General features: G+C 33.6%; 1 protein-coding gene across 1 annotated transcript in view; it reads left to right on the top strand.

Annotated features, from left to right (window-relative positions):
• Positions 1-14,865, top strand: part of KYNU (kynureninase) — an 87,623-nt gene that overhangs the window by 29,676 nt on the left and 43,082 nt on the right. The window contains exons 5-8 of the mRNA XM_016196533.2: positions 4,837-4,898; positions 6,409-6,480; positions 7,883-7,957; positions 10,743-10,889. Of these exons, the coding sequence (XP_016052019.2) occupies positions 4,837-4,898; positions 6,409-6,480; positions 7,883-7,957; positions 10,743-10,889 (356 nt within the window). The remainder of the gene's footprint in view (positions 1-4,836; positions 4,899-6,408; positions 6,481-7,882; positions 7,958-10,742; positions 10,890-14,865) is intronic.

Raw genomic sequence — 14,865 nt, 5'->3', positions numbered from 1 at the left:
TTTTCTAAAGAGGAATTAGGATGTTTATATCCAGTCCTGGGAAGTAGTAGGGCAATATTATTTAGTGAGGTTTATTTATAAAGGCAATAAACTCTGCAAAAATATTTTCTTTGACCACTTACAAGTTTATAGCTCTGTTGCTGCTTATGTGCACATGTGTTTCTTTTTTGTTGCCCAGTAAATAAGTATGTCACAACAATCCCTGAAATTTCACACCAGCCAATTCTCATTATCATTTTTAAGGAAAATGAGGAAAAAAATTAAATATCCAGATTTGTTTAGAAGGGTAAAGAGACTGAACTTATTTAATTTTTTAAAAAGAATATTTATTAACTCTAGTTTTAGTATGTTTTGTTTATGTTTGAAATACCATACAAAGTTATAACACATAATGGACAAATTTCTCTTAATTTTCTGTGTTTGTGTCATATTTCATTTGAAATATAGTTAGTGAATGAAGGTAATCTTTCTTTTATTTATGATTTTATTGTTATTTTGTTCTTTTTTGCTGTTGACCAGAGGAATAAGAACTGACAGTGTTTGCAAAAGTGTAATATAAGTAATATTTTAAAGGCTTGGTATTTTCTTTTAAATTTTAGTAACTGTTACACCCACAATTTCTTTACTTTTAAAATTGTACATATTAGTCAGAGAAATGGTTCTTAAGTTGAAAATGAACGAGTTCACTCTGCTCACTTTTGTAGAAATACATGCTTTAGAAGCTGTTTGTTGTGTGTTTATCTTATTACAAATCCCATGCAGGTTCTTTTTGTGCCTCAGTTACCAGAAAGTTCTAAGAAAACCTGGTCAAGTCTGAAGTAACAAAAACATTTAATAGCTTCTAATTTGTTTTTTTATCTGCATATATTGTACTCTATATCTACTTTTTATCAATTTTTCTCACATTGTAATACGAGAAATCTGGAATCCTCTTTGGAAGTACAGGTGATAAAAATAACAAAATATTTGAAATGACTGTGGTAAACCACAGTAAAGAGCAGCAGAAGTCAATTTTGCTTTTGCTATTTGCTAGGCTACTTAGTGTATCTGAGCAAACAGACAAGTTGTATATTTTGGGCTGTGATTGACTCTTCATGGTTCTTAAAACCACAGCCTTTATTGCATCATCAAATATCTTAAAAAGAAGTAACAGGAGGATAATAAATTATTATGTTGCACAAATGGATAGAATGAGTAGAGGAAGAAGAGACAATGAACAATGATATTTATTCATAGACATAGAAGGAATATCAATTTCAGATGAGAAGAAAAGCTATTAACAAAATATTTTGTATAACTCCAACAATTCTGCAAAGCATGGAATAATTTCTCTTATAATTAATATATTATCAGGATGCTAGAAATAGAAGTGCTGAGGAATATTATTAGTATTATCATTAGACCTATTTCTCCCTGGATACATAAAAATCACAAAAGGCCGGATACAAGCATTTCAGCTTATAAAGCTGTTTTAATGTGAACATAAATTTGCTTTATGAAATTTGTGGTTGACCCTCAGAAAAGCAATAATCCCTGGAAGCTCTCTCTAAAGAGTTTGAATGCTGATCCATGCGCTAGCCACCTCTAGAGGCCAAAGGAATTTGCTACTTGAAAAATAGACTGGAAAGTTCTCGAACCTCACCCAACTACAAACCTTGCAACCAGATCCACAATAATATTTGCATCTGCTTAATAAAATATACAGAAAAGGGTATGGCAATTGCAAGACTCATCATGAATCCTGTTATCAAACATTAAGCAGCTGGGAGCCCTGTCATCCTCACTTTGCAAAATGTTTGAAATTAAATTACAATTAGAAAGACGCAGAGGGAAGTTTGTGATGAACATCTGCCTCCTATATTTGACTTACAGGGAGTAGATAATGTAGACCACTCTTCCAAATGTCATCTTGAACAAAGATTTTAATTATATTTTTTTGGTATTAGAGAGTAAGTTTTTGTCTTCCATTTCCTACCTGTGAGACTTTAGGCAAGTTAGTTCATCTCTTTGGACATTTGTTTCCTCATTGATAAAACATGGAAAGTCAAAGTAGATAACCTTATTCGATTACTGTGAAGACTATGTGAGATAATACGTATCACTTATTTTGAAGTGTTGGCACATAGGAAGGCTCAATCAACTTTAGCTTGCATTTAACTAGGTTTCACTTCCTGGTAAAGCAAAACATTATATTCAATAAACAAACAAGCAGGAAATCACTTTTCAATGAGAATCCTGGCTCACAACCCTCTCAGGTGAAGTAACTCAAATCTTGACATTTACTGCAGTGAGTTGTAGATGATCTTCACAGTAAAGACTCTTTCAAAACCTGATAAGCTTTGGAAACTCTTTAAAAGGATTTTCCTCAATACTTATAGTTCGATATTGCAGCATTAATTTTTAAAAAGTTCTTAGGGAAAAGAAGAAACAAAGAAAAGCAACTTGAAAGAATTTCAGTGATTTTTATTTATTTATTTATTTTGGTTTATTTTCTTATGGAATGCTGATGATATTTAAATATGTTAGGAGAACATTGGTGGTTTCAGAAATACAATTTGAACTAAAAAAGATATGTCAATTAGGTAACTTTTCCTTTTAAAGTACACTAAAAATCATATGTGGCCCTTTAGTGTTAAGAACACTTCATTCTTTTGAGCCTTTAGGTTATACTTGGAAAATACCTTTCTGTTAGTGTCTGAAACTTTCATATTAACACCACCTCAAATATATATGTGTGTGCATGTACGTGTTTTAGACCAGCCCTGTCCTGGATAAACTTCAGTAGCAAATGAGAAGAGCATTTTGTGAAGCATTTGGTTGAATTTAATTTTAGGTGTTCCAAGGAGAATAATTTTCATGTGTGTGGGCAAATTATTCTAGTCAGTGAGGGATTGTTTAAAAAGAATTGATTCGGTGTTAACATGTCATTGAATGTGAGGGGAGGAAAGCACAATGCCAAGTGTGTATCTAAATTAACTCAGCCCAATAGATTAGGTTCACCACCTTCCCATGCAAAAAAACTTTTAGGTGATCTCAAATGAATGCTACATTGTTCAGAGTGCTAAAATTTTCCAGGAATCTATAATCATTTTGATCAGAACATAATCATTAAGCAAAAATGGAATGTCTGAGTGTCTATAGAAATTCTCCCCTACCCAATCTTGACTCTTTTCTCTATTTTCATTTCGTGATAATCTTTTGTGTATGTGTGTTTTCTTCTTCTCGTTACAGTGCATTCTTCCAAATGATTCCCTTTCTATTAATTCTGTTATCTCTTTATATTATTTTCCTTCCCTTCCTTCCTCCGCTCTCCCTGCCAAAATATTTTTTATTGAAATAAATGGTTTCAGAAAAGATGCATGAAAATAACTAACAGGGAGTTAAGGATCATATCAGATTACTTATCTTAGATAATGTTGGGTTTTTTTAGAAATAACAGTAAAAATTTATACCACCAGCCAAGAAACAAATATGATAAACCTGGAATCATTTATTTTACCTTATTTCTAAAAGATTTTCATGTGATAGGAGATATATACCACGGTAGATAACATAAGCATATCATATTTATATCTGTGTAGCCTAAGAGAAATTATATTTGGTGCTGAGAATGTAGAATCATATTGCTCCTATTGCCCCTTGACTTCAGACCTATACACCTTACAATGACCAGGCATACACCCACCACTTGTTTATAAAGCTTGCATACCAAATGGGGAAACCCATCTGCTAAATGCAACAAGAAGGGTTTTTTTTGTTTTTTGAGTATATGAAGACGGGCCCTTCTTTAAAGGCTATGTTGAAATCTAAATGCCTAAGATGTACAATTATTTCCCCCTCAAATGGACTAATCCTGGAATCTATGTATTAATTATTCCACTAACTGTCTACTCTATTGCAATGGAGCTGTAGCAGACGTATCTCTTTGGATACAAAATAAAGGACTTGTATTATACATTTTTCTAATATTTAACACAACCTTACAAGCATTAAATCACATAGCTCATTTCTCTCAGTGATGGTAAAGAGACATTATTTCCATTACACAAGTCTAATTGCCTTTAAGAAACATCATAAGAACTAAATTAGGGAAAATATTATCACTGTTATTATGCTCTGAGTTAAGTATCCAATGTTTGCTTTGTGTCTGGGTCTGTTTCTAGAGCCAAAACTCTCAGCGATAGAAATTGGATCAGATTACAGTTGTGTAGTGGATATCTTAGTTTTGCATATTTCCTCCATCGGACAATACATATCTAGATTAATTATCTTACATCAGTGTGTATGAATAAGCCCCAGAGCTGTTTAGATATTTGTATTTTACTTTCTAGCTCTTTTGTCTTATAATCTATCACCTATCTCACGGAAATAACAGTGAATTACCCGTGGCCAAGTAGCCTTCTCATATTAAAGGTACATTTTAAGTTGACTCTAGAAACAACCAGCTTTAAAAATGTAATTGGCCTTCATTTCTTTGAAGATTTCTTTTGGAGATACACTTACCATAAAAATGTGCTCTGTGGGAATTTGACAAACTAGCTGTTAAGATAAATCATTTTTAGTTCACGGGAGAAAGCAAAAGCCTCACTATTTTGTTGTTATTGTTTACTGTATCAAAAATAAACTCTAATTTTTAACTAGCTATGTGCATATAAGTCCAGATATTGTTTGATAAAATGAGTCAAGCAGGGAAACTTCCATTTCTTTGTAATGACACAGCAAATATGCCCTTATCTCTAAAAACATTAAGGATGACAGAGTGAAGCCGTCCTTTGTTTTTCCAAGTATCTTTAGCACTAACAGAAAAATTTAAATTATGGCATGTTTACTTTGCAGGAGCCAGTGAGAAAGAAATAGTCCTAATGAATGGCTTGACTGTTAATTTACATCTTTTACTGGTAAGTTTCCTTTACTACCCATGTTTCGTATACATTCATTTACAGAATCTGACATTTTTCTATCTTTAATTCATGAGCATCTGGTGGTTTACCTACTTAAAAATATGTCGTGAGGTTATTTTCATTTTTAGCAGGAAATGCTGGACCATGATAGAATTGCTTCTTCATACTCATGGGAGAGTTGACTCTTGCAAAGCATTTTGAAATAATGAACTCTTTTCTCAAAACATAAGAAATAAGAGTCACAGTGGGTAAAAAGCAAAACTGCTCACAAGCACACAAAACAATGATATACAAATGCGAACAAACACTGAGCTTTACAGAAAGACAGTTTTTCAATACACTGGACTTCAGCAGTGGGGGATAATGAATCAGTATGTTTTTGTAGGTTAATTTTTGGAAATAGGTTAAAAAAGAATTTGAAAATAAAACTAAATTGGAGAAAAAGGACCTAGTGCCTGAAATGAGTAATTGTGTTTAAGGTGCTTTTACATCATGAGTATTTAATAAATGTCAAAGACATTCTTGATTTGAAATATGGTGCCTGTAGTAATTGCTTGATGCTTTGAAAATCTTTTCATTTTTAAGTAAGTTTTTGTAATCATGTCTGCATGACTAAGATGAACAATGAAGGCATTAATGTTTTATTTTAGTAAAATGGAAAAGTGATTATTAAATATGGCTGGCTGCAGAAACATGCTTATGGAGTATGTTAAGTAGCATAGTAAAAAGCATAGTTTTCAGTTCAGACATCCCTGGGCTTGATTTCCAGATAAGATACTTAATGCCTCTTTGAATTTCGACAAGTTTTTGACATTTTTAAATTGTAATTTTCCCCTTTGTACAAATGAAGATAATACCTACCTTGTAGGTATGCACGAGTATGAAATGTGATAATATATGAAAATCACTTTAGCACCCATGTCAATGGTCAACACATAATTAACAGTAGCGACCATTTTCATTGCTATTATTGTCAGTCTCATGCTCCAGGAAGTATGGGGAGAAAAAAAGGCCCCACTGAACGAAGGAGCCACTTCTCCCTGGTGCCTTGAGAAATGTGAAATATTTCATGCTAGGGCTAAAGGACTTTTTAGTTAGACCTAAAATAAAATCCCATAAAATAATAAAGCAGTGGAAATATTATGTACTAGAAACCAAATCGGCAGTGGAAGGTAAAATCAATATAAATAAGACTGAGCTTTCAGTCTCACAATAGAGAAATTACCCTTAAATGCATTAGGAAGATAATTTTTCAATTAAAATTTAAGTAAAGTCTGAGGATTTATACTTTCTTAGTCACATTTTCTCCAGAACTTGCCGGTCTCTTCTTTCTCTTTATAACTCCTTGGAAAGGAGGCTAATTGGAAAGGTACCCTTGACAGACACCTAGATGTGTAATTAATTAATGCCTTTTAAATGCTGGTTTATAAAATGAAAGTCTAGTATAAAATAAACAAATGTATAATTGTTCATTAATGTTTTTCTCAATAAATCTATTTTATTGCAGTTATCATTTTTTAAGCCTACACCGAAAAGGTACAAAATTCTTCTTGAAGCCAAAGCCTTCCCTTCAGATTATGTAAGAATCTTCAAATTATGTTTCTGTTCTGTCTGTTGTTCCTAGAGAAGCGTATCATTTGCCTGACTCGAATGTTTATTCACCAGTCTTTTCCAAGCAACCTTAGAATAAAAAGATCTGTCAAATGCTTTTGATTTAGGCATCTTTAAAAATAAATTATAGCTTTATTTCTTTTGTTCAAGTTAAACATGTGCTAAGGGAGGAAAGAATTGAACAGGAACTTTGATGTATTAAGTCTTTTTCAACGATATCCAGCAAACCGCTGATCTAAATCAAGCGCAGTTATAAATGTTTTGTTAATTCTTGTTGCTCTTTTATTTTATAATATCAAATCGGTACATACCCCAGTGCTTCACCCTTTAGCTACACAGAATAGTGATACGAACTTTTATTTGTCCATTTTTATAGCACCCTAGCATAAGTGTTAAATAATTATGTATTCGAGATTAAAAACATTTCTTGCGGTTCACTAAAACAAGCTTTTCAGTCGATAAGAAGTTAGATTGTTCTAGACACAGACACAGATAAAAGTATATTGCACATTTCAGCTTTAGTGTTAGAGAAACTCGAGTTTTATCTTTAGATTATCACTGTTAACTATTCTAGCCCACATCCTGTAACTTTAAGCCATTTAACTATGCCCATATTAATAGCCATTACCATACTCAAAAGAATCAAAACCTTAATATCTTGAAAAAAATCAGGTTCACTATTATTGCAACCCATTCAGACCTTGCACTGTCACTGAAGGAGCTTTTCGATGTCCTTCCCTTTCACTGGCTTTCTTTTTCTAGGGCGAGCCATGTGTATATTCTCTGTTCAAGCCTAGCAAGTGCACATTCCTCGCTTTGGTTATGTTTTAAATGCTGGTTTTGACTTGCCCAGGTGATTTCACATCTTATTCTAAAAACCCCTTATAACTCCCTGAAGTGTAGTTCGCTCCTGTTTCCATTTCTCTCTGTTGTTTAGGATTTTAAGGAATGTTCCGATTCCAGCATGTAAATCACATTGAGCGGCTCTTCTCTAATGGATTGTGTTTAGTCACTTGTAACCTTGACCTTGGGTATAATATAATAATAGGCTTTCATCGTGATTTTATTATTGATTTATTTTTAAAGATGTTTTCTTGATCTTTTAGAGAGGGGGGAGAGGGAGAAAGAGAGAGAAACATGGAGGTGAGAGGGAAGCTTCCATTGGCCGCCTCCTGCCCTCCTCCTAAGGAGGCTCAAGCCCACAGCCCCAGGCACTGCCCTGACTGGGCTTGAACTGGCAACTTTTGGGGTGGGTGGTAAATGCCCAACCAACTGAGCCACACTGGCCAGGGCTTATTATTTATTTTCAGAGATATTTCAGAGTACTCTGTGCACTGGTCTTGATTTAATAAATTATCCTTATTTTCCAGTATACTGTTGAATCACAGCTTCAACTTCACGGACTCAACACTGAGAAAAGTATGCGGATTGTAACGCCAAGAGAGGTATATGAGAGAGAACTATTCATCATGCTTCTATTTAGTATTCATTTTTTTATTTTTTTCTTTAGATGTTTATTATCTTCATTATTTTAATGGAACTTTCAAGAAAGTATAAAAGACTTATAGTTCTGTAACAGGCCATTTTGCTTAAAATGGAAAACTAACTCAGAAATGTATTAGTTTTTATTTTTCAAGGGCTAGTCAGATTACAAACAAATTGCTTTACTTTTAATAACACTGGAGTCTGCCATATTCTTCAGAGGGATGGGAGAAGATGGCAAATTGCATATATCATTTTCAATTTTAAATGCCATTGTCTGTAGACACTCTTAAGGTCATATTAAAAGCTAGTGTCATTTGTTGGAACTGAATGATGCCTAACTTTTATGCCTCTTCTTAATCTAAGTATCAAATGTTTTCTTTTGAGCTTGGACTAAGGTCTAGAAAGAGACATGTGAAGTAGGAAATGCTTGAGTTCATAAGTGGCTAATATACCCCTGAGAAATACAGACCCACCAGCTTACTGGGTAAGGGACTTTGGGAAAGTTACTTTATTTCTCTGAGATTCCTTCATATTTAAATGGGTAACAGAGGAAACACTTAATCAGACTTGACCATGTTTAAGATCTGAAATACTGCACACTTTACATTAATAGAGACATAAGGCTAAGTTGTAGAAACTTTGACATAGAAACCCTGCAGCTTGTGAAATTTCATACCAAGAGATCCACACAGAATAAATTTTTGGTTTCACAAATGATGCTACCAGGCTGTTAAGTTAATGTTTGAGCAATTATTTCTTTCTAACGAGAACACTTTGAGGAATTAAAATCTATTTCATTAACTTCTATTTGCCAACATGCAATAAATCAATGAAATAGAAAGTTGCCACACCTGTGAGAGGATATTTTTTCCATAGGTTATATATAAGTAGCTAATTTCCAACAAAAATGAATAGAGTCACTAATATATCACAAGTCTTAATGTTAAAAGTGACAAGTGCTGAAGCCTCATGAGGTAATCATCATCTTGGGAGCACTCGTCAGCATTACTATGTTACAGCAAGCCAAAGTGAGAGAGGACCATATCCCAGCAATATTCAACCTTTTTCATCTCATGGCACATACACCAATTGCTAAAATTCTGTGGCACACTAAAAAATAAACTTTTTGCCAATCTGACAAAAAAAATAGGTATAATTTTGATTCATTCACACCAGAAGGCTATTGTTGTGTTGGCTGTTGTCACTTTTTATTTTATTTTAATTGACAATCCAAGGGAAGAGAGGTCAATGCCCTAATTAAATAGTCAGGTATTGCATGTTTTAAAAGTTCTTGTGGCTCACCAGTGTGCCTCGTAACACCAGTTGGAAATCACTGCCATATCCTATCTTTAACACATATATGTATTTGCTTAAAGAAAAACAAGTATTAGTATATAGAGTATTTTCTCAACTCTTTTTTGAAAGTATGGTGGACAAACCATATTAGATTGTTTAAGAAAAAGAGTTTTGGATTATTATGTTACCTATTTTTCTTCAAATCTTACTCAGAATTAGGGAATTCTTTTTATATATAAAATACACATCACTTAATAACTCATAGATTTCAATATCAATACTATTTTTATAGATTCACATTTTGTAAACAAGTTCTAATCTTCTAGTAGAAACTAGAGTATGTATTGTATTTGTGATATATAAAATATATGCCTAATATGCGATGCACTAATTAGCAAATAGCGAAGATTACAGAAAAATGAAAAATAACTGCAGGAAAACTTATGAATACTTTATTATTTTTTTAAATATGTTTTTATTGATTCCAGAGAGAGGGAAGGAGAAGGAAAGAGAGATAGAAACATCAATAATGGGAGAGAATCATCTATCAGCTGCCCCCTCCACGTTCCCTACTGCTGATCTAGCCCGAAACCTGGACAGGTGCCCTGACTGGGAATCGAACCATGATCTCTAGGTTGATGGGTCGATGCTCAAACACTGAGCCAAACTGGTCAGGCTAAAACTTAAGAATAGTTTAATGGATTTCCCTCAAATATTAATACAGTTATTGATGCTTAACCTGAAGATCACGTGAGATTTAACACAGGAGAACATTCCTGAAGATTTCATAAATAGATAAAAAAATTGTTATGACACAAGTTGATCTTTGTATTTCACTGATTTCTTTTTGTTCAAGTTGTTTGCAAGACTAAGTAACTAGTTATTAATCTTAGGTGGGGAGATGTGCAGAAAAATTACCTTAATAAATGAGTTTTATTGATTTTTTTCATGTTTGGGTCTTGACCTTTAGACTCATGTAGAAGAGATTTAACACAAGTTAATAGATGATATTGGTTAGTTTATAATCAGATGAAAGATGCATAAGTGTTTTTATTCTGCAAGAAATCCCCACAATATTAGATTTAAAAGTGAAATACTTCTAAGAAATTTCTCTTGCCATTTAATATTTCTATATTTTATTGGATGGGAATAAGAGGGAAAGAATTTATAGGTAAGCAAATAGTAACAATTAATTGGAAAATCAATTAGGGTTTTGCAAAAATTTATACTTTATAAAACTCTTTTTACTATTTTATTATCATTATTTAATAATAGTAATAATAAAGCATGTTCAAATGCTGCTCTTGTCAAATTTTGGAAGATCATTAATCTAAAAAAAATTACCTTTGATTTTACTTATGGTGGGAAAGTGCTCATGGTGAATTTTAGATTGGGAAATATGAAGTGAGAAATTTATAATTGTAAATATTATGTAACTTGTGCCTTTAGGGGGAGGAAACCTTGAGAACAGAGGATATCCTTGAAGTGATTGAGAAGGAAGGAGACTCCATTGCAGTGATCATGTTCAGTGGGGTGCATTTTTATACAGGACAGTACTTTAATATACCTGCCATCACAAAAGCGGGACAAGCGAAGGTATGTACGTCGTTCACTCCTTCTCACCGCACCCCAAACATCGCTCTACTGAGAAGTATGCCAACTGCACTTCTAGAGAAATACATTTGTGTCTGTGTAAAATTATTTAAAGAGATAAAAAATAAGAAAGCTTTACATTAAAACAATTCTATAATCTTTTTTGCTTTAGGCTCTTCCCTTTAAACCTCTTTTTGTCACTTCTCTGGTCTCACCTCCTTACTGGCATCTGCTGTCCCAATGTTCACCTGTAGTCAACAGGTGAGCTTCCTGCAGGCGATGTCGCTGGTACTGAGCTGCTTAGTCAACAGGCAGCAGATAGACTATTTAAGATAGTAACTACATGCTAAGGCTGTTTGTCACACTGTAACTCATTCTAAATATAATTCAGTCTCTCGTAATCCTAGGTACCTGGAGGAGAGATGCAGAATTAGAGTTTATCAGTAGATTGAGTTTCACACAGTTTACATTAAGGAAGCCGTTTTTATCCCTGAGAATCTTAAGAAATTATACTGCCTATAACAAGAATGTTTCCTTAAGTATTACTAAATCACGCTTAAATTTTTACCATTTTGAAATTGTATCTCTTTATATATATGTTTGTAAAAAGTTTATTTTAATATTTGTTTGCTTAAAAAAAGAAGCCAGAGAGGGACAACACTCAACAGTTACACTTTGGAATTAAGATCCTTAAATAACAGTTCTATTTGATTCGGTAACCAAGTCATGTATTTAAAAAGGTGACAATCAAATTTTGTTCTGAACATTATTAAGTTATGGGATTAATCTGTGTGTGAGGTCTAGTTAATATATTCAGTTATTGAAGCTAATGAATGGAACTAATGAAACGAAATTTAGCACTGTTATCAGCAGTCTCTGGGAACTTCCAACCACGACTTCCAACTGCTTTGATAGATAACTGTGAGAGTGGTACATTACAAAAGATATAAAGATAATGTCTTCTTAATTTAGATATTAAATGTTAAGCACCAAAATAGAGGGAGGCCAATAAAAAATCATATTTTAAAATGTTTTACAAGTAATCAGCAGTCCCTGAATCCCATTCACATGCATGTCTCATTAACCTTCACAGAAATGAGCGCGGAGATAGAGAAGAAAGACCATGGGTTTGGGAATCAATCACACAGTCTGAGGTTCAAATCTTGGCGACATCATTTAATTGTTACATGATCTCGAGCAAATTACTTGACTTTTCTGAGTCTCTGTTTTCAAAAGTGTTATTTTGAGATAACAAGACCAGTTCATAAATTCAGTGTAGATATCAAAGAGTATAAAATACCTATTGGGATGCACATATTCTGCTGCTAAGTGGTGGTCACCTCCCCCTTCCACTGTCCTCAATATGAAGTTACAGTAAGCGGCTCAAATATTCATTTTCTTTTATTTCCCATTTAAAAGCAAAAATACATTTGTATACTTAAGTGTTATATATAATTCTCATTCTTCACCACTTTGTTTGTTAAAATCATCCTCTCAGCATTTCGCATGCTTTCCTTTAGTGCCTACCAACGGAAATTCTCTTGAGCTTTCAGTCAAATAAAGATAAGAATGAGTAGTTTCATCTAAATGTAACCACAAAGAAATGATACACTGTGGGAGTTAAATGGTGATATAGCAGGCTTTGATATATCCATTATAAACTGGTTCTAACAAACATTTATAATCTTGGTGTACAATACCCCCCTTTCCTCACTGGAGGTTGAGAAAGGTTCTTTAAAATGTAGATGTACATAGCTCTCTTGGGTGGTCTCTGAAGATAACACTGAAGGAGAGGCAGAGAGAATATTAAAGGTGTCAATCAAGAGAGAGAGGAAATTCTAGAAAAGGCTGTTAGAAATGGCTCAGTGAGATAAAAAGAGGAAAGTTTTTAGACATGAAATATGGTTGGAAACAAAAATAATGTTGGGAAGGAGCAATGAAAGTCAACAAGAATATTTTGAAGTCGGGACTTCAAAATTATGTGAAAGGAAAGTGAAGACAGGAATTGTGAAGACTATATTAATTCAAGAAATGGGGAAAAGAGTAAAGTGGCTTGATGAATTATTTTGTTTTGGGTTTTTGTTTGTTTGTTTGTTTTTATTATTATTTTTTATTACAGATGTCACCTTTTTTTCTCCATTGATCCCCTCCACCCCGCATCCACCCCACTCCCAGGCCTTCCCCATAACAATGTCTGTATCCATGGGCTATGCTTATAAACACATAAGTTCTTTGATTAATCTCTCCCCAGCCACACTCCCCTCCCCACCTTCCCTCTGAGACCCCTCAGTCTCTTCCACGCTTCTATGTCTCTGGATCTATTTTGCCCATCAGTTTATTTTGTTTATTACATTCCATATATAAGTGAGATCATGTGGTACTTGTCTTTCTCTGACTGGCTTATTTCTCTTAGCATAATGTTCTCCAGTTCCCTCCATGCTGTCCCAAAGGATAAGAAATCTTTCTTTTGAATCTTTAGAACCCTCACACCTACATCAAAAAATGTCTAGAACATTTATAACACTCAGAATTTTAAATTGTGCCTTCTTCCAAATACTGCCTGTTACCTTTCCTCCAGAAGTACCACTCTCCTGACTTCTAACTATATACAGGGTGTCTCTTAGCATAATATTCTCTAGGTCCACAGTATTGCTGCACATGGCAAGATTTCATTGTTTAAAAAAGTATGGTTTTACTGATTTTAGAATGAGAGAGGAAGAGAGAGGAATAGAGGGATCGAGCCCAAAACCCGGGCATGTTTCCTGGCTCAGGGAATCAAATCCGTCACCTGTTGGTTCACGTGTTTCCTTCAACCACTGAACCACACCAGCCAGGCAGTATTTCATTTTTTATGGCCAAATAATATGCCATTATCTATATATCACATCTTTGTCCATCCATTTAGTGAGGAATATCTAAGTTGCTTTTGGATCTTGGCTATTATTAGTAATGCTTCAATGAATGGAGTGGTACATATATATTTTTGAATTAGTGTTGTTGTTTCCTTTAGGTAAAGATCCAGAAGTGGAATTGCTGGATTGTATGGCACCTCTAATTTTACTGTTTTGAGGAATCTGTCTACTGAATTTACAATCCCGCCAATAGTGTAGAAGGCTTCCCTTTTCTACACATTTTTCCAGCATTTGTAATTTGTTGATTTATGGATGATAGCTATTCTGACAGGTGTGAGTTGATATCTCACTGTGGTTTTAACTTGCATTTCCCAGATGATTAGTGATGTTGAGCATCTTTTCATATGTCTGTTGGCTATTTGTGTGTCCCCTTGGAAGCAGTGTCTATTCAAGTCCTCTGCCTATTTTTTAATTGCTGTTTTTTTTTTTTGGTGTTAAGTTGTATGAGTTTTATATATATATTTTGGACATTAACCCTTTATTGAATCTATTTGCAAATCTCTTCTCTCCTTTAGTAAGTAGTCTTTTTATTTTGTTGATGATTTTCTTTGCTGTAAAAAAACTTTTTAGTTTTATGTAATCCCACTTGTTTATTTTTGTTGCCCTTGCCTGAGGAGACTAGCCCCCCAAAATTATTGCTAAGAGCAGTGTCAAAGAACATATTTCTTCTAGGAGTTTTATGGCTTTAGATCTTACATTTAAGTCTTTAATCCATTTTGAATTTATTTTTGTATATATCTTTTTAGATTTATTCTTTTGCATGTAACTGTCCAATTTTCCCAAAACCATTTATTACAGACACTGTCTTTTCCCCATTGTATAATCTTACCTCTTTTCTCATAGATTAATTGACCGTGCATATGAGAGTTTATTTCTGGGCTCTATATTCTATTCTATTGATCTATGTGTTTGTGTTAGATTGATATAGTAAACACTGGAAAAATACCTTATGGAAGAGTATATTTTCATTGTATATACACGTGGGTCTCTATCCCAATAAAAATATCATTACCATGTGATTGATAAATTATATTGTCACTTTAAATCCACTTTATAACAGGACAGGC

The sequence above is a fragment of the Miniopterus natalensis genome, chromosome 8 (assembly GCF_054644295.1).
Source record: "Miniopterus natalensis isolate mMinNat1 chromosome 8, mMinNat1.hap1, whole genome shotgun sequence".
NCBI lineage: Eukaryota > Metazoa > Chordata > Mammalia > Chiroptera > Miniopteridae > Miniopterus > Miniopterus natalensis.
This window is presented reverse-complemented; position numbering and strand designations above follow the sequence as displayed.